General features: G+C 38.1%; 1 protein-coding gene across 1 annotated transcript; it reads right to left on the reverse strand.

Moving 5' to 3' along the window:
* Positions 1–706: 706 nt before the first annotated feature.
* Positions 707–19,543, reverse strand: LOC142109183 (low affinity immunoglobulin gamma Fc region receptor III-B-like). The gene is made up of 8 exons (XM_075193271.1): positions 19,437–19,543; positions 13,510–13,852; positions 11,902–12,162; positions 10,414–10,674; positions 5,190–5,336; positions 4,561–4,632; positions 2,541–2,566; positions 707–1,398 (listed from the first exon to the last, which is right to left on the reverse strand). The coding sequence occupies exons 3-8, from the start codon at positions 12,143–12,145 to the stop codon at positions 1,330–1,332; spliced, it is 819 nt and encodes a 272-aa protein (XP_075049372.1). The 5' UTR covers positions 12,146–12,162; positions 13,510–13,852; positions 19,437–19,543; the 3' UTR covers positions 707–1,329.
* Between the last annotated feature and the right edge of the window lie 874 nt (positions 19,544–20,417).

Consider the following 20,417-nt stretch of genomic DNA (forward strand, 5'->3'; position numbering starts at 1 on the left):
CATTCTTCTCCATCACCTCATACTTCATCTTCATCGCCACATCCTTTGCTATTCTCCATTGTCTTACTGTTCTAAAACCTCTCGATACACAACGTTTCTGCTAAACACCTTATTGCTGTGCTCAATCAGTCTTCCTTGAAGGGCAGTATTTATAACCTGCACTTTCACATCACTGCTTCTTCGTACTCGTGAAAATGCGACATACAATTGTCCATGACCAAACACAGGCTCTGGTAAATAAATACCCACACGGTCAAGAGTTTGAGCCCTCAACTGGTAAATTTAGCCTTTATGACCCCTCCCACGGGGGGAAGGGGGGATGATGGAAGTTAACTGACTTCGCTATTATATTTTTTTTGTCAAATAATGTCAGTATACCAAATTTCAGGTCAATTGGATGAGCCCTTTCTGAGAAAATAGTTTTTTCCACACACTAACACACGCTGCTAGGCTTATATATATTATATATATATATATATATATATATATATATATATATATATATACACACACACACACACACACACACACACACACACACACACATATATAGCCAGGTTTAGGGGAACAGTTGCCATCTCCTGGGGTAGATGGTAGGGTACAACAGCCGAGAAATCACATCAAGACCAATGTTTTGGTACAACTGGCCTCAGCCAGTTTTATTAAGCAAAAACAATAAGGAAAAACTTCAAAGCAAACACCTTGCCTCTCCGGCAACTAAAAACAAGTTGTTCCTCCCTTTCAATCAGAAAACATTAGAAGTTCCAGCACGCATAGTCTGGTCACACCAAATATCAGGCTCTCTCTTATAGAGACTCTGCAGTCCCTTCCCCCACGCAGAGTAGTGATTGTCTAACCTGACTGCTATTAAACACCCTCACACAGATGCAAGTGCTAATCAGCCTGTCCTCAGGAGGGAGGCCTAGAAGACCTGAAATGGGGCCTAATAGATGGAACCCGCCCTCACTTTCCATCCATACCCCAAGAACCCTTTGCCAGTTTTTCCCAAAGGCCAAAAATCCTTAACAAGCCGTTTAAATACAATTTCCTGGGGTATTTAATACATGTAGGTCAGAAACCTGGGACAAACATACCTGCCCAAAAAACACTGTTCCAGTATTTTTGTCCCAATATATATTGTATCGATCTTTTAAAATATGTGAATCATTTTCTCTTAAGTTTGTCCACATTATTGTACTTGAGGTCGCAGTTGCACCCACATGACATGAAGGCTGTCATCGACACAGTACAATATAACATCTTATCCGGAGAAATCCATCGCAGATGTAACAGTTTAAAATAAAACGTAATTATTTCATAGTCGGAGGTTCATGAGCTGTTTGTGGTTTCAATGGTGGCTGCTTGTGTCACAAGTGAATATATAATAGAATAATCGTCCTGTTAGAGAAACAAAATACAGTATAGTTATAAAACTCTTAGTCATCGCCTATATCTCTCAAATTCACATAAGATGGGAGACATAAATGGGACTAGAACTTAAAGTACAAATGTCTTTTGCCAAATGTTAATGCTGGTACATTGCTGAGCATTTTCTGTGTTTGGTTATATTATACTTGCCTAAACTAACATGATGTTACAATCAGTTTTATATCTGTCCAATCTCACAGTCACTGATTAGAGAAGAGCTTCAGAGGATCAAACTTCTATTTTGATCATGCCCGGAGACCTCACACTCAGTCCTTTCTTTATGACCTCTACGCACAATGTGCCTGAGTCATTAAGGAGAGCAAGGCAAGAAACTGAGTAACTGTTCTTCGGGACAAACCATGTTACATTGCAAGGGGTGCAAATTAGTTTATCATTTTGTACATAAGTTTAATACTGGCTGTTTTTTCATGCAGCACAAAAATATTTGATTGCTTTATTTTTACATTGACGTTTAAAGTCGATCTGGGACATGTCCTACCCTAACTATAAATATGTCCCCACTTTTTAAATTTATGCCTCCCCCTCCCGCTCCAATGCAACATGGTTTTGCCCAGGTGCAAAGTTACTCCTTTTTTATGCTTTGCCCTCCTTTATGACTTAATAAAGGAGAGCAAATGTTTGACCAGTCAAATCAATCTCTTTGTATAAGTATAAAGAGAAATTACGCACAAACACACACCAAACCACTTTCATTCTAATGAAATGATCAAATAATCACACTTCATACCTAGCAATAGCCCCAATTTTGGTGAGGCCCACGCCCTGTCAGAAAGTGGGTGCGGCTTCATGAGGTTGGTCAGATCTGGGCGTGGTTTTGAAGGATAGGGACATGGTTCAGATGAAGCATGGGAGAGACTCAAGTTGACCCGATTTGTTTTTTTAAATGTTGGGAGCTATGTGTTGTTTCTTTTTCTGTAATCTGAACAGTGATTTTCCAGTATATAGCTCCGCTTATTAAAGGCAACTTTGCTCACTTGGGAGTAGTTTTATTGAGCAGTGAAATGCTGCAGATGATTCGACTGAAACAACAGTTTCTTGTAGACACAGACAATAGACTTCAAATAATATAAATGTATCACACAAATACTCACATTTCCAGTTTTGGGAGCTGGGGAGTCTAAAACACAAATAAAGATAATAATAAGTTTATGTATACTTATCAACATTTATAGTATCTGAGTATAGCACTCGCAGTACTCTCTAGATAGAATTTTGCTCCCTGTAAGCCCCATCAAGACCTATCCACTGCACTTGATTATAATGCAATGTAAGTTTTCCAATTCAAATAATTTTTCAAGCTTAAAGAATGTTATGAGTGCTGACGCCCTCACTTTGAGCCTCCTCCTTTACCCGGCTACTTGGTTGCCATGGACACATCTCAGCGCAGCCAGGCAGTGCAGTACGATCATGTGTGCATACTGCATCAAGTTATTCACTAGAAGCCTCCTGATTGGCTCCTTGCTGATGATGATGATGGCACGCTGTTTCTGTATAACTCCTGCTTTCATGGCTTCTTGCCTAGGTTTTGGTTCTGACCTTTGCTTTGGACCTAACTGCTCTCTGGATCCATGCCTATTCTGACCCTATTTTGGACTTGACTACCTTCTGGATCGTTGACAATTCTGATCTTTGCTTTGGATCTGGTTACTCCCCGCCCCTTGGACTCTGACAACTCCTTAGAGGCTGCCTGAAACAAAGGGGGTGATTTCTTTATTTCAGTGACCTTCCACTTTACTGCAACTCATTTTCCACAAAGACTTCATCATCGTCCCCTGTAATTCCTTTTCCTCTAATTTATCACCCTCTGACCATCCCTCTTTATCATCCCTACAACACTGCAAGTTATCAATCAAACCACAGCGGTTATTCATCAACCACCACTATCTCCAAAATATCCACCTGTTTGAACCCCCTTCATCACTCTCCACCCCTGTTATTCATCATCCTCTCATCACTTATCTTCATTATCTCAGTTCTTTACCACCACCACCACTCAACCCCGCTATTATCCATCTTCATCAATGCCACACAATCCATCTTCACCACCCCTGGAATGCTTCATGACCCCATCATGTCCCCACCGTGCCTCTTCATCAACCACCGCCCCTTTTATTTATCATTCTCCACATCCCCCTTCATTGTCTACCGACCATGCCTCATCATTACCCCTATACTTATTATCACCCCATCTTCTCCCATCATGATCTCTCTTTGTCACCATAACTACATCCCTCTTCATCACCCCCCACGATACCTCTTCAACACCTATGTTACTATCCCTCCTTATTGAGACCATTTCCCTTTTCTCCATGCCCCCACTCCTGTTATTTATCTTGACACCACCATCTCCATTATAACTCACCATTCCCCTCCATAATCTCCCTTTATCAGTCCCTCACTCAAGGAAATGATCCCTCCACTACCACCCTTCATTATCCCCCTTCACCCAAGCCACCACCCTTACCCCAACCATCCATCTACGCTTCCGCCGCTTCTCTTACTGCACACATTATAAGGTGGTGAGTAGAGGAGCAGGATTGAGATGACATGATGCTACAGAGCTTTGATAAGGTAACTTGATACATTGGGAGAGTGCCACATGGTAAAGAGGTCACCTGTGTAACACAATCCCAACATATCCGTGACAGGGAGCTGCAGCTTTATGTACATGAGTTGCAGGAAGGGATGCCTGCCCCCCTCCACTGCTTTTACTGTGCAAGGTAAAAGCAGGAAGTACACAAATTCTTACACACATCCCTTCCTCTGTCCGTAAATGACGAGGAGGTGGGTGTGTGCTGCTATGAAATTATGTCGATGTTGGAGTAGAAATGACAGAACCATATCTACTCAGCTGCGAATCCATCTCACAGCTGAGCAGAATAATAGTGTGTTTGTGTGTCTGTTTAGGCAAGCAGCTACTTTCTAGGCAGGAAGTTACTCCTCTGCTGCTGTCTGGCCAGAAATATCGTAAGGCAACTCAATCCCTGAGCTAACATTTAACTTTGCTACATTGCGTGCTTAGGTCTTTCTCCTGACTGTCTCCTCTTTGTTTCAGCAGTGTCTCACCTACTACATTTTGGTAATAGTAATATAGACATGAATATGGCTGACCTTTCTTCAAACAATTGATATCAATATATGTGTAATTCACATCTTCTTCTGCTCTGAGCTGTCCGTCAGAGTCTGATCAAAAAAAGAAAAATGAGAAAATTGTATTTAGTCAATTTGTTGACCTGTAACACAGCAACAACAACATAAAACCCTTTAGTGTATTTATAAGTAGGTAATTTACTAATATTAATAATAGTAATAATAATGATATTATGATACAAAAAGAGATGTCGATATTGGTGCCAACTCCTGTAAATAATATGTGTATACTATTAACAGTGAGGTCTGATGTCACTGATTTAGTGTGTACTAGGAATAAGGAATAATGCTCCCCATAAGGTATATATATATATATGTATTCTAAGGCATCTTGGAATGTGACCTCAATATAAGTACCAGATAACTTCTCTGTGACTTCTAATATCCATATATTTGGCAATAGGGAGAGCACTATCTCCTATAATATTATTATTGTTTATAAAATATGAAATCCAACATAAGCATTAGACACTAAGGAATGAAGCAATAGAACAATTCACCTCTTCAAGTCGTCCATCCACCGCAGCATATAAAAATTTTCTTGGCGGCTTTACCAAACTTGAAATAGTTACCTTTCTGCTGGCCTTTACCTGCGATTGTTTGTTGCCGCTGATGTCCTCTGACCAATGATGATAGTTTGTGTCTATACTTGTAGAGCAGGAGAGCAAAACAGAGAAAGACGAGAGGAAAAGCAGCCGCCAGAATCCAGGTGAGTGAATAGTCTGTGTGAGTCCTACCTGCGAGAAGAAAGAAGGGCTTCATTCCAAATGTAACTATTCTGCCTGGTTTTTATTTTTGGTGGTAGTCATTTTTACGACTACAATAACACTGACACTACTTACCACGCAATTGTGATGACGAAACTGTGATTTCCGACATCTTCATATTCCCGACTGTTCAAAAAGCTGACTTACATTTATTTCCACCGATCCACAGGACGGCACACACAATGACGTCAGTTGTAAAGGCGACGCCATTGGTGTTGTTAAGGGGGCAATTCAAGTACGTGCCAGATGGACAATGCTTTTCTACTTATCCTTCTACATTGTCCAGTTGGCACGTACTTGCATTGCCCCCTTAACAACACCAATAGTGTCGCCTTTACAAATTAAGTCATTGTGTATGCCGTTGTGTGGATCGGTGGAAATAGATGTAAGTCAGCTTTTTCAACAGTCGGGAACATGAAGATGTCGGGAATTGCAGTTCCGTCATGACAATGTCGGGGTAAGTAGTGTTGGTGTTATCAACATCGATATTTAGTACACAACTTTTTATTTTTACAATGAACTTGAATATCACAGTACAAAGACAAGGTGATAATAGCCCCTGATGTAAGTGTGCCTGTGATTATGTAATTAGATTGTACAGTCCATGGGGTCATTCATTATAATAAATAAATAAATAATTATTAATAATAATAATAATAATAATAACAACAATAATAATAGTGATAAAGGCTCTTGACAGTTTAGATTGTACATTAAAAATCATTTATTGCTCGTTTTAACAAACCCAATCAAAGCCCACTTGTTCATGTATTGGGTCATACGGTAACGAGCACCATTGCTGGCGAAAACGCAAGTCAAAGTTGAACTATTCACTACAGCAAACTCTACTCCATCTGTTCTTCTTTTTATTGCTCCCAATATTAGGGTTGTGACAGACAGGCAGTTTCTCATGCTAGTACTTTTGCAGTTGGAAATTGCTAGTGTTCGTAGAGCTTAATCACTGCCATGCTGACGCATTTCAGTGGAGGGATAGGCTCCCCCGGTCACACCCGTCTTAAGACACTGAATGAATGTGTAAAGTGCCTGTCAGACACCACTCTTAACTGAATTTCCCAACACAAAAATTTGCCTTCGAAAAGGTTGTGTAAAAAAAAAATACAGGTGTTGTAATGTCTTTACCTATACCTGCTAACAATTGTGACCTCTCCTTTTCGCAGAGAGATCTCGCTGCAAAGTCCTAGGGATGTAGCCATACAAATCACATCATTAAGTCCCCTCTGCTGAATGACACAATTTCCAGTCTACTACAGCGGGGGTGGGGCCAGCGTGACATCACTAAGCTCTGCCCCCTCCCACTTAATTTAGTTAGTGGGCCGGACTTTCTGGGAGAATAGGCAACTACTGATTTTCCAGTACCAGCAACAACATTGCTAACTTTACTGTGTGACTCATCATCAAAGATCATCACCAATATGGATACCTGTCTTTTATAATAATTTATACATTTATGATTTCTAATACTATATAAGGTAAGGTCTAGATGTATGCTTTCTACAGATAATAATTGCAAAAGTAGCATCTGAATGATAAACTTGGTATTGCATGACATTTATATTTTTTTTAGCAGCAATTATATTGCCTTTTAGTGCAGCTACAAAGATAAATAAATCAACTGATATAAATACTGTACATACACAGGTAATCTAAGAAAGAAAAAACCTCAAGAGACAATGTAACAAACCATACAATACTAGAAGGAAAAATAGAAAAGAAAAGGTAATTTAATCAATTTATGGAAAGTGATGTAAACTTAAAGGGCTAGATTTACTAAGCTGGGGTTTGAAAAAGTGGGGATGTTGCCTATAGCAATCAATCAGATTCTAGCTGTCATTTTGTAGAAGGTACTAAATAAATGAAAGCTAGAATCTGATTGGTTGCTATAGGCAACATCCCCACCTTTTCAAACCCGCAGCTTAGTAAATCTAGCCCAAAAAGTCATTAAGAAGAGCAAAGCAAAAAAAAGGAGTAAATTTGATCCTGGACAAACCATGTTACAATGCAAGGGGTGCAAATTAGTTTGTTATTTTGCACATAAGATAAATACTGGCTGTTTTTTCATGTAGCACACAAATACCTGATAGCTTTATGTTTACACTGAAGTTTAAAGTTTATCTAGGACATGTCCTACCCCAAGTATAAATCTGTCCTCGCATTTTAGATGCACCCCCCCCTCCAATGCAACATTTCTCAGGTGCAAAGTTACTCCTTTTTATGCTTTGCTCTCCTTAATGACTGAGGCACAAATTGCATTGTAACTGTGGTTTTCCAGTAGAGCATCCTACACCCTGAGCTGCAGGAGATGAGCCTGATTGCACTATACGAACCTCGCCCATGTCATTGTATGTCAATGGCAGTGTGAGTGTAGATAGATAGATAGATAAACATGACATAGATAGATAGATAGATATGAGATAGATAGATAAATATGACATAGATAGATAGCAAGATAGATAGATAGATAGATAAACATGACATAGATAGATAGATAGATAGATAGATAGATAGATAGATAGATAGATATGAGATAGATAGATAAATATGACATAGATAGATAGCAAGATAGATAGATAGATAGATAGAAAGATAGATAGATAGATATGAGAAAGATAGATAGATAGATAGATATGAGATAGATAGATAGATAGATAGATACATATGAGATAGATAGATAGATAGATAGATATGACATAGATAGATAGATGGATAGATACATATGAGATAGATAGATAGATAAATAGATATTAGATAGATAGATAGATATGAGATACATAGATATGAGATAGATAGATATGAGATAGATAGATAGATAGATAGAAAGATAGATATGAGATAGATAGATATGCGATAGATAGATATGAGATAGATAGATATGAGATAGATAGATAGATAGATAGATATGAGATAGATAGATAGATAGATATGAGATAGATAGATATGAGATAGATAGATAGATATGAGATAGATAGATAGATAGATATGAGATAGATAGATAGATAGATATGAGATAGATAGATATGAGATAGATAGATAGATATGAGATAGATAGATATGAGATAGATAGATAGATATGAGATAGATAGATAGATAGATATGAGATAGATAGATAGATATGCAATAGATAGATAGATAGATAGATAGATAGATAGATATGCGATAGATAGATATGCGATTGATAGATAGATAGATAGATATGAGATAGATAGATATGCGATAGATAGATAGATAGATAGATAGATAGATAGATAGATATGAGATAGATAGATATGCGATAGATAGATAGATAGATATGAGATAGATAGATATGCGATAGATAAATAGATTAATATGAAATGGATAGATAGATAGATATGAGATAGATAGATATGAGATAGATAGATATGAGATAGATAGATAGATAGATAGATAGATATGAGATAGATAGATAGATAGATATGAGATAGATAGATAGATATGAGATAGATAGATAGATAGATAGATAGATAGATAGATAGATAGATAGATAGAGGAGTACGTGGAGCCAACATGCAGCAACAGACATGTTATTCAGCAAGGTGAAGGTCAAGGCAAAGCATGGCACACAAGAACTCAGGATGCCTACATGGCACTACCAGGCTGTATGCCTACTATATGCTATGCAATAAATAATACCAATATATAATATTTACATTATACAGAATATATCTCCTTTTCATGTCTCCATAACCAAGAAATGTCTCAGTGTATGTCCTTTTGATTTTTTTAACTTTTATTTAACACTTGTTCAAGAACAGCTGTTATTACTTTCACAGGAAATCCTGTGACTACTAAACTTGCATCGTTTACATCACCTTTCAGGTCCACTAAATCTTCTGCATTTTTCAGGTTATTATACTATGTTTAGGGCTGCAGTAAGATAAGAACAGATAGAGTTCATCGGGTACTAAAGCCCAACAAGACTTATTTATAAGAGTCTCAGCAAACAGTTATATGTTCTTAGTTACATGTGTACTGCCATCGGCAGGGTTAAAGCTTGTATACATGAATAGAGAAAACTGCAACTGAATTATTGCAGAACAGGAATCAGTTGGCCTCTATATCAGACCAACTGTTTTGTCCACATGGACAGTAATGAAATGTCCCAGCTGGACAGAAATGTGAGAAAAGCATGAAGACATCATTGTTTCATGATTTCCATGAATCTGTGTATTTTATTGTTGATTGAGGAGATACCAGAGATGGGATAGGATGACGTAGAAATTGATCTCTAGTTTGCATTCCATTCTGAACAACACACAACTAGCCCCCTACCTTTGTAGGGCAGAACAGTGGCCTACAAGGGTAGGGGGCACTGGGGTAATGAGTTTGATTCTCAACCATACTCTGTGTGGAGTTTGCATGTTCTCCCCATGTTTGCATGGGTTTCCTCCGGATGCTCCGATTTCCTCCCACACTCCAAAAAATCATACTGGTAGGTTAATTGGCTGCTATTAAATTGGCCTTGGTCTCTCTCGGTCTGCATATGTGTGTTAGGGAATTTAGACTGTAAGCTCCAATGGGGCAGGAACTCATCTGAGTGAGCTATCTGTACAACGCTGCAGAATTAGGGGCGCTATAAAAACATCTGCTGATGATGATGATATCTTACGTTCATCAGACCATGAACATAAGTTGGCCAAAGCCACCGAGGGTCATCTATGAAAAAATGTGGTTGTCCAGTAGTTTATTTTCTGGATGACCACTTCTTTCAATTGTACTCACCCCTCAGCTAACAATCAGGACCAACACTGTTTGCAGGTTCTGGCACTTGGAGGAAGGTAGTCAAGTTTCGGCTGATAATTTGAGCCAATAAGCTCCCGATAAGGTGGACAATTAATGCAGTAGCGGTTTAAAGAGAAGCTGCAGCCAATCAGAATACTAAGGATGGAAATCACATTGTTCAATCACTTGTGGTCTTAGCGTGGTCACATTAGTAGTCAAAGGGAATTCAAAACCGTGGTAGATAATATGATACAACAAGATCTCAACTGAGAAAGTCAACAGATCTTACCTTGGACGGAAACAAAAGCCTCAGCAGAGTAAATTTGATATTTCCCATGGTTATATATTTGCTTCGTACATTTGTATAGACCCGTCAGGTTAAAATCTACTTTTGTAAAACGTAGCTCACTGTCATTGGCCGAGAATTGTACGATGGTGTTGTTCTTGAAAAATGTTGTGTTTGCTGTATTGTATCCAGGGAAACTGTGACATCGCAGAGTCAGTGGAACCCCTTCATATACAGTGTGGGGCCTTTGTAGGATAAGCATACCTGAGATAGAAAACAAAATAAAAATAAATAATAGAGCAAATAAAGTTTTGAACGTTTAGTATTATTCGTGTTTAAACTTCAAATTTTTCTTTTACAGTCTTAGATGAAATCTGGGGAAGGGTTGTGTAAGCAGGAGAACTAATCACAAGCCAGAATCAAGAGCTTATGGCTTGTGATTTGTCCGTCCTCACACCAGGGACGGATTTACTGCTAGGCAACCTAGGCACCTGCCTAGGGCCTAGCGGCTCTCAGGGGCACAGCTGGGGGGGACAGGAGCAATTTGAAAAAAAAATTCGTAAGTTGGGGGAGGGGTGGGGTAGTATATTAAGTGTGTGTGTGTTGTGTGTGTGTATTATGTGTGTGTATTATGTGTGTGTGTCCACTGTGCCAGTGTATTATGTGTGTGTGAGGGGCCACTGTGTCCGTGTATTATGTGTGTGTGAGGGGCAACTGTGTCCGTGTACTATGTGTGTGTGATGGGCCACTGTGTCTGTGTATTATGTGTGTGTGAGGGGCCACTGTGTCCATGTATTATGTGTGTGTGAGGGGCCACTGTGTCCGTGTATTATGTGTGTGTGACGGGCCACTGTGTCCGTGTATTATGTGTGTGTGAGGGACCACTGTGTCTGTGTATTATGTGTGTGTGAGGGTCCACTGTGTCCGTGTATTATGTGTGTGTGAGGGGCCACTGTGTCCAGACTATGTAGCAGACTCCGGAATTTTAAGAATACCTATCACCTTAAAAATAATAATAATAGTTTATTGTGTGTGTGTTCTTCAATATTCTAATCCATTTTTTTTAGAAAGAGATTAAATATGTGTTGCTTATTATATTGCAACTTTGTATGTGTGTTTAAATACATGTTACATCTGTTTAATTATGATGTGTTGAGTTAGTGGACATAGACGTTCCACATAGTCAATATTCAATAGTGCACTTAGCTTTGTGCATGAATGCAAAGATAATATTTCATAGTTTTTTAGTATCATGTTCTTAAAACCTTGAAGTGTTTTAATAAAAAGATACTGCACTTATTTATAGGAAGTCCTGATTTAATGGGTGCCACAGAAACTTTCGAATTCTGCAAAAACGTCTGCATCACAGAAGTGGCAATAATCATAATTAATAGTAATTAAAAACATGCTTACATTTAAAAAATAATAATTAGCTATTTCAATGCATTCACTGTTATTTTCATTTAATTTAAGGTCACCAGGTTAACTTACTGTCAATTACATACAGTCGTAATGGATCACTTTTATCGCTTGTTGTGGTCTTGCACTGATAGTCTCCACGATCTTCAATACTAGCAGATTGGAGTGTGAAACTCTGTTGATGTTCAAATATAATTTTTTTGTCTTTATACCAAGAATATTTTTGGTTGTCCTGCACAGTAGATCCCACATTGCATGTTATAGTCACTGATTCATACATGAATATATTTCTCCAGTTTGGTGTGAAGGTCACCATGGGTCTGATTGTAGCTCCTAAAAAACGCAAGATGAAATATTGCAAGAAAATCTATTACACCCCTTAGAGGGAAACAATTTAATGGCATAGTCTGTGATCTTTCAATGCATAGTACAAGATGCAAATAAGAAAGGTAGACAGATGTTTCGAGAGCAGGGAGGGTGTAGGAGTCGGCAGGGAGGGCAATTATTTAAACATTTTTAATTACTTATAGAAAAAATGATCTGTCTTCATTACATTAATGGACCCAGAATTTCTCTAATTTCAGAGGATCGGAGGATGACAGGATAGTCCTTCTTCAGGTTACCAACCTGGTCAAGAGCTCTTACAAAAATTACTACAAGTAATTGTGACTTTCTTACAAAAAATGGAGGATGTTTTCAGGTACGAATTAATGAACCAATCTGTCTTTGGAACATTGGAGGAAACTGATGTACATGGGAGGGAGGATCTTCCATCACCTGTATATCTTCCAATCCCGCTGTCAGTCACTGTTTGTCAGATCGGTTTTTAGCATAGGATGCACCTAGTCATGGTCCTAGAGCTGAACCATTTAGAGGACAGCATAAAAATAGGTTTTCTTTTTTTGCTTTTTGATCTTAACCACTAATGTTTGTAGTAAAAGTAACAGAAGAGGGGGAGCTGGGTAGTTGGGAAATATCATGTGGGGTAGATCATTTTTGCATTGGGTAAGCAAATGAAGAACACGCAAACACTACAGGCATAGGGAAATAATGGTGTGATACCCAATGCATTGTATATTTATATTGGCATTACACCATATATGATTGCCTTAATCCTTATGAAACCATAACTAGCCATGAACGAGTGGCGTGTGTACATGGGTGTGGCTAATGATTTGTTTAACCATTCACAGAGAATACCACACTTGCTATTTTGTATCCTCAAATTGCAGAAGTTTTAGACTAGGCAAATCATCAAGAAACTGCAAATAAATTATCTTCCTCTCACAGCCAAATACTGTGATCGTAGAGTGGAAAAAAAAATGCAAGTTAGAGACGAGAATAGAGGAGACAGAGAATGGTCAAATCACTTTATATTGATGGATGTGTCTTCTACTACTTGAAAAATTGAAATTAGCATTTTTGACCTACAGTGGATATAAAAAGTATTCATACCCTTTTAGAAATTGCAGGTGTATATCATGGACTCGTGAGAAATAATGTCAGAACTTTTCACACCTTTAATGTGAACTTGGAACCAACTAAATTTGAGCGGAGAACAAATACACAATTTTTATGGAAAAAAAGTGAGGAAAAAAAACCTGTACAACACACCAATTGCAGAAGTCTGCATACCCTTTTCATAATGAGGGAGAAACATCACCCTTGTTTTACACTTACATCTGTCTCCTTATTGGTCGGATGCTGGCGTTATGTAATCACATTCTGCTGAGAAGCAATGATAACGGGACAGTACAAACTTCGGGTGGATGACGGGCAACACCCTTTCATTTTCAGTGGTAGCTGCTTTAAAACAAGATATGTAACCAATCCGCATATGCCACGGCTGCATTGGAATCAGTTTAGAAATAAATGATCTGACTTGCAATGTAGCAACAACAGATATATAACTGTAATTGCTGAAATACTGGACTGAATATCAGAGTGATGTGTGATATAGCTGAATGATAAATTTGTATTAGCTATAAAAATACCTACTTACCAGACAGTTGCAGTGAAGCAGCTGTAAAACAGAGAAAGAAAGTTATAAAACAGCTGTGCTTAGTGTGTTCGGTTACAAGTGGAACTAGTCTCTATTATGCTTCAGCAATTGTCTAACTTACAGCAATGCACCCTGCTCTCTGCATCGTCCCCACTCCCTCACTCATTCATTGACACAATACCGTATGTGAGTGTAGACTGGCCAGAGGCACCTGACCTGCGTGGCACGCACAAGGGGCCTGATTCATTAGTGATCTTATCTTGTGCAAAAGTTAAGATGCTTATTTTTAAGAAGAAACGGGGAGATAAGAGTGAAGTTAAGATGGATGTTCATCTTAACTTAAGAAATTCTTCACTTACGCAGTGGATTTTGCTTCTTATCTCCCTTTTCTGAGCATGCACAGAGTGGATTTGCTTAAGATAAGCAAAAAACGACAGATAAGATCACTAATGAGGCCCAAGGTTTGAGTTCCGCTACAGTTTCACCATTCCAGGGAATGACCTTTCACATTGCTGGCCTGATTCATATCCAAGCATAACTTGCACATCATTTGCGTGTTTATAATGAATACGGAACGTGCGCGTAGTTCCTACCGTATTCGAACCCAATTGGATCTCGAGATACCTTTCCATTAGAATCTGGGTGTAAGTGTGCTTTGTCTAAACACTACTTGCTGTACATAGACAAACAGAACAGACTCTAGTATACGCCCATACATAGAAGTTGACATCAGAACGTATTCAACTTTTATTTTAAAATAAATTCAAATAACAACTGACAACGGTATAATAATTGAAACAAAAATTAAATGAAAGTATAAATTTTTTATATTACATAAATAAAGCATACTGCAAAGCGTACTGTACTTTATAATACATTTTGTATACAGATGTTCTGTGATAGGTAATGGCACACATATATGTACTTTATAATTCATATACCTTGCCATGTCAGTCATCACTATCAGCTGGCATTTACCCCTGCCCTGTAGTAGGTGCAGATGATACGTCTGAAAACACGCGTACTTGCATCAAACATGGGGATTGAGTCGGCGCATCAACAGCGGACCTATTGTGAATGGCCTACATTAGTCCGCCCCTTCTTGCCCCCGTTACGTCTCTCAAGTCGTAGGCAGTCGTGTCAGTTGCGGGAGGACGAGAATGGAATGCAGTTTGCGTTCATTGGCGCAATGTCCATTTCTGGACATGCGCTGAGCTATTTCACATAAGATACGCTGTGCAACTGGACACAAACTGTAGGACTTCCGAAAATGAATCAGTCCCTGTATATATACATTTCCCAATCTACATTTCACAGAATAAATAAAGGGGGAATCCCACACAGCACACTTAAGGACAAATTCTGCCACAGAAATGGGCAAAATTTCATGTCAATTGACAAGTGTCCAATTATACTAGGTGAAAGGTTTCTGTATTGTTAAAGGATTGAAGTAGTCAAATAACTAGATTTTTTCCTTCTTCTCTCCCTGGGTCTCATTCATCAATAAATGCAAAACGAATGTACACAGGGCATACGCACGTCTGTATTCAACAAGGAGCATATATGAAGATAGGTCTGGTGATGAATATGGGTCTAGGTCCACTCTGCTCTAGCCACTTACACCCGACCTTTGAGAAGTTTATCATTCAAATTCCATCTTCAAATTCTGTCTTGAATTTTTGCATTATTTTATTGTACCCTATTCTCCGGGAGACAATGCATTTATGTGTTCTCACATTTGTGTGTTTTCTCCTAATCCTCTTTCATTTCAAAGTATGTCCTCTTCTTCTACAGGTCCTTCTGAAGAACTGTGATTAGTTCTATAGGTCACTGTCCTTTTAAAATGGCAATGGTCTTAAAGACAAATTTTGCCTTGAAAGCCATTGCTGTTTTAAATGTCCCCTGCAAAGTCGCCGAACATCATTGACTTGCAAAATCCGCACTTTACCCCCAAGATTCTACACAAGGTCTCAAGTGTATATAAAATATTTCTTCTAATAACACTGAGTAATCTCTTAGTTCTGCTTTACTGATCTAGGGTCCCTTTACACTGATATAGGCGTTACATCAGCATTAATTCTCTGCTCTATATGTGAATTCTAGTGTCCGACATGCATGACTTTCATCATCATCATTTATTTATATAGCGCCACTAATTCCGCAGCGCTGTACAGAGAACTCATTCACATCAGTCCCTGCCCCATTGGAGCTTACAGTCTAAATTCCCTAACACACACTCACATACAAACAGACAGACAGAGAGGGAGAGACTAGGTTCAATTTTGATATCAGCCAATTAACCTACCAGTATATTTTTGGAGTGTGGGAGGAAACCGGAGCACCCAGAGGAAACCCACGCAAACACAGGGAGAACATACAAAACTCCACACAGATAAGGCCATGGTCGGGAATTTAACTCATGACCACAGTGCTGTGAGGCAGAAGTGCTAACCACTAGGCCACTGTGCTGCCCCATGACTTTACACTTGAGTGTACAAAGTTTTAGTCTTCTCTGTTTTCTCAAAATCAATAGGCATGTCACGTATTCCCCATGAGATATCAACCCTGTTAAAAATGTTCTGTCAACTACAAAAAACATATACTGTGTATTTCCCTGCAGACCACAATTGCTTCGAACATAATTTACTTGCAAATAATAACTGTGTATAAAAACTAAAACGTATTTAAAGCAATAACGTGCATCATACATATTGTAAAAATATACGAAGCACATGTTTGCACACAACATACAGGTCTAGGATCCCAGTTGAGTTACACACCGGGTATATAATATGGCAGGGTGCAGTACAAAATCCTCTGGGTGCCTCATTTTGTGCTCATGTTTGCATGAAACGCATGGGTACGGCTACCTGCCAGCATTTCGTGGGGAATTCAATTTAAGAGCGATGTCCCGTCGGACATCTATGCGATTTCCGACTGTGCACATTACTGCTTATTATGGGAACGAATCATTACTCATTTTTATGAACACATCTACGGTGTGCGAGGAGTAATGAATAGAGATACATCACTGCGGAGTGGCTTCACACACCATTCCAAAGGCTCTACGTGGCACGCTGAATTGAATTCCCCCCCTTAGACATGTGAAATCGAGACAACGTAATCTCCAACTGACCTACCCTAGCCAGAAATGTCCACTTTTGGTGGAAATTCTGCCCCTCTCCGTGTATGACCCACCCCTTCACAAATCGATAGGAACGGGTTCTGCACTTGGCAATGAGTGGTGTTGGGTGAAGTTCCTGGTAAGTACGTTTATTGTAAAATAAATATAGGACACCTAGTTTTATGGAACAGTGCAAAGATTAGATTTTATGTTGTGTAGTAATTATTGAATTGTGATAAAGGATTGGGGAGCGCACATACTGAGGACTGTTTCTAGCTGTGGGGAGCGTTACACAGCTGTTTCCACTCCAAAAACACTTGTATTTTGCACAAGCTCAGATCTGGTGGTCAATACGGAAAAAGCGGAGTTTGAATCTAAATAAAACATTTTTTTATTATTTCATCACCCATGTAATTCATCTAATATGATACATCACAATAACAATAATAAAATAGATTAAAAAAAACTACACATATATATAAATCCACTATCTGCAATGTGTATTTGGTAGTGTCCAAAGAAAAAAGAATTGGGTTTATTTCCTCAGAGAAGCTAAATTTTGGTGAAATCCTGGCGTATGTGCTCTTTATAAATCGTCTCCTCAAGAAACAATCCTTAGGTTAGTGGTAGGTTCACCATGTAGATCGCAACCATGTGGGTAATTCAGATCTATTCAAATGTATATGGTATCCCAATGATTTCTCAATAAGATGATTTTTATTCCAGAGATCCACTCCTGGGATCGAACCCGAATTGTTTACACAACTCCCATGTGTCTTTATCCTCCACGTCACCCTCGGACCAATGAGATATATAATAAGATATGCCCTATATATGGTATAGATCTTTACACATCAAAGAAGAGTGTTTTCAATCCTAGAGAACAGCAAGTAACAGTCTTCTTTAGCTTCTCTGAGGAGATAAAACCGTTCCTTTTTTACCAAATACAAATTTCAGATAGTGGAACTATACATCAGTGTGTTTTTTATCTATTTTATTATTATTATTATTATTATTATTATTATTGTGATGTCTTATATTAGATGAATTACATATGTGACGAATTAATAAAACATTTTTTTTATTTAGATTCAAATTTCGCTGTTTCTGTATTGATATCCAAGTAAGTCTGTATAATATATCTCACTAAAGGCGCCCCTTTCTTTATATATTTTTTGTTTTCTCCCAAGAGAGGGTGCGACATTAGATAGATTATACAACAGGTATGGCATAATACACAAAATTTGTACGGTGAATCATGCTCATTTCATTGTTGTGCTTCTTTAGAAAAGCACGATTCTATGTTCAGTGCGCTCAATGTAGTAAACATGTTCAAATATATAAATTTGCATGTAATAAAGACAATCCCAATGTCCCGTTATTCCCATGGAATTTAAGCCACAAATGGAGCTAAACAGAGCAGAAAAACAGAAACCTTGAATTTAAAGGAAAGCAGTGGTCCAAGGATGGTAGAAGTTGGACTTATGAGAACAACAGAAACCTTGAATTTGAATGAAAGTAGATGTCCTAGCATCCTAGAAGTTGGACTTAGGAGAACAACAGAAACCTTGAATTTGAATGAAAGTAGTTGTTCTGTGATCCTAGAAGTTGGACTTAGGAGAACAGGAGAAACCTTGAATTTGAATGAAAGTAGTTGTCCTAGCATCCTAGAAGTTGGACTTAGGAGAACAGGAGAAACCTTGAATTTGAATGAAAGTATTGGTCCTAGCATCCTAGAAGTTGGACTTATGAGAACAACAGAAATCTTGAATTTGAATGAAAGTAGTTGACTTTGCATCCTAGAAATTGGACTTAGGAAAACAGGAGAAACCTTGAATTTGAATGAAAGTAGTTGTCCTAGCATCCTAGAAGTTGGACTTAGGAGAACAACAGAAACCTTGAATTTGAATGAAAGTAGTTGTCCTAGCATCCTAGAAGTTGTACTTAGGAGAACAACAGAAACCTTGAATTTGAATGAAAGTAGTTGTCCTAGCATCCTAGAAGTTGGACTTAGGAGAACAACAGAAACTTTGAATTTGAATGAAAGTATTGGTCCTAGCATGGTAGAAGTTGGACCTGAGATGATGGATATACTTTAGCACAGTGTGTATTTTGAGATATTTCCACCTGGCCATAACTGTACACAGACTTCAATTTTGTAGAAGTGTCTCCTGAGAATGAAGAGTGTGAACCAAGTCGTATTGTGTTATGCATCCAGTATACTAGGTAAAAAAGATATACTAATTGCATTTGTGATACCCATCAGTTAAAGATCGATCTGTAATTTATACAAAGTTGAGAAGAAGAGACAGAGACTAAATATACATTATTATCTACTAAAGCCTTTTGCAAAGTTCAGTTATATATGATTCTACATGAAGTCTTATTTCAATGATAGCATCAATTTAAAATAGAGTTGAGAGATTAAAAAGGTCCTAATTCGATAAAAGAGATATAAAATAAAGAATTATCGATACTTACAGATTAAGAAGATTAATAGCACCGGTGGCATGATGTGATCACCGACATTTATACTGGCAGAATAAAGATTTTGCTTCATCAGAGTGGAACATACTCTCACTTCCTGTATCAAGTTATGACTGTACTGGTGATTATGTATCCCCCTGCACAGTCATACAAGGTTATTTAATGAATATTTATTGTCCCGGGTGCCCATAACATGCATCAAGACTATTCAGTGTTCTCCACCGAGAAATTTGAGCACAAGCTCTTCAGGTTTAGCCTCTGAAACTATATTTGTATCTAGTTTTGAAGACCAACATCGTGAACTAATAAAATATAAAACTTTATAAATTTTAACTGCGTTACAGAAAATAATATTTCCTATAAATAAACTTACAGTGTTAACAGGTCAAAAGCAGATTGTTTTAGAGACTGTGACACTGTAGATCTAAAAGTGTTATTTTACATGGGAGATCTATAAAATAAAAAAACAAGAACATAAAATGAAAACAAATACAGAAAAAAATAAAAAAATAAATGATTAAAAGAAAAAAATAAGTAAAGAAAAATATTTTGTACCCTTACACCTTTTCCAGCTCAATAAAACCTCTTTAGAGCTCTTTCTCTGTACCCAGAATCTATGACTGTGGGAACTTGAGGAACGTTAAAGAACAATAACAATGCTTTAAAATCAGAGATATAGTTAAGGATTAATCACTTGAGATCTTGAGAACTTGACAACAGGATTGGCTAGGGATAATGGCTCCTGTAAACTCCCAAGGGTCAAAGAAGGACTATAAGAACTAGGCATTCTCTTCCTCCCTACCCAATCTCTGCAGATCTTGTGACATTTTCTGCCATATGAAAGTGGGGTGACCATGGAGCAGGATCATTGCCTCAACGGTAGCAAGAGTGAGGGCAGACTGGTTTCTCTTAGACTGTTCCCAAGTAGGATACCTGAGGGATTGGCTTAAGAGACTCGTAATTGTCATCAGTGGT

This window comes from Mixophyes fleayi, chromosome 12 (genome assembly GCF_038048845.1).
Source record: "Mixophyes fleayi isolate aMixFle1 chromosome 12, aMixFle1.hap1, whole genome shotgun sequence".
Lineage (NCBI taxonomy): Eukaryota > Metazoa > Chordata > Amphibia > Anura > Limnodynastidae > Mixophyes > Mixophyes fleayi.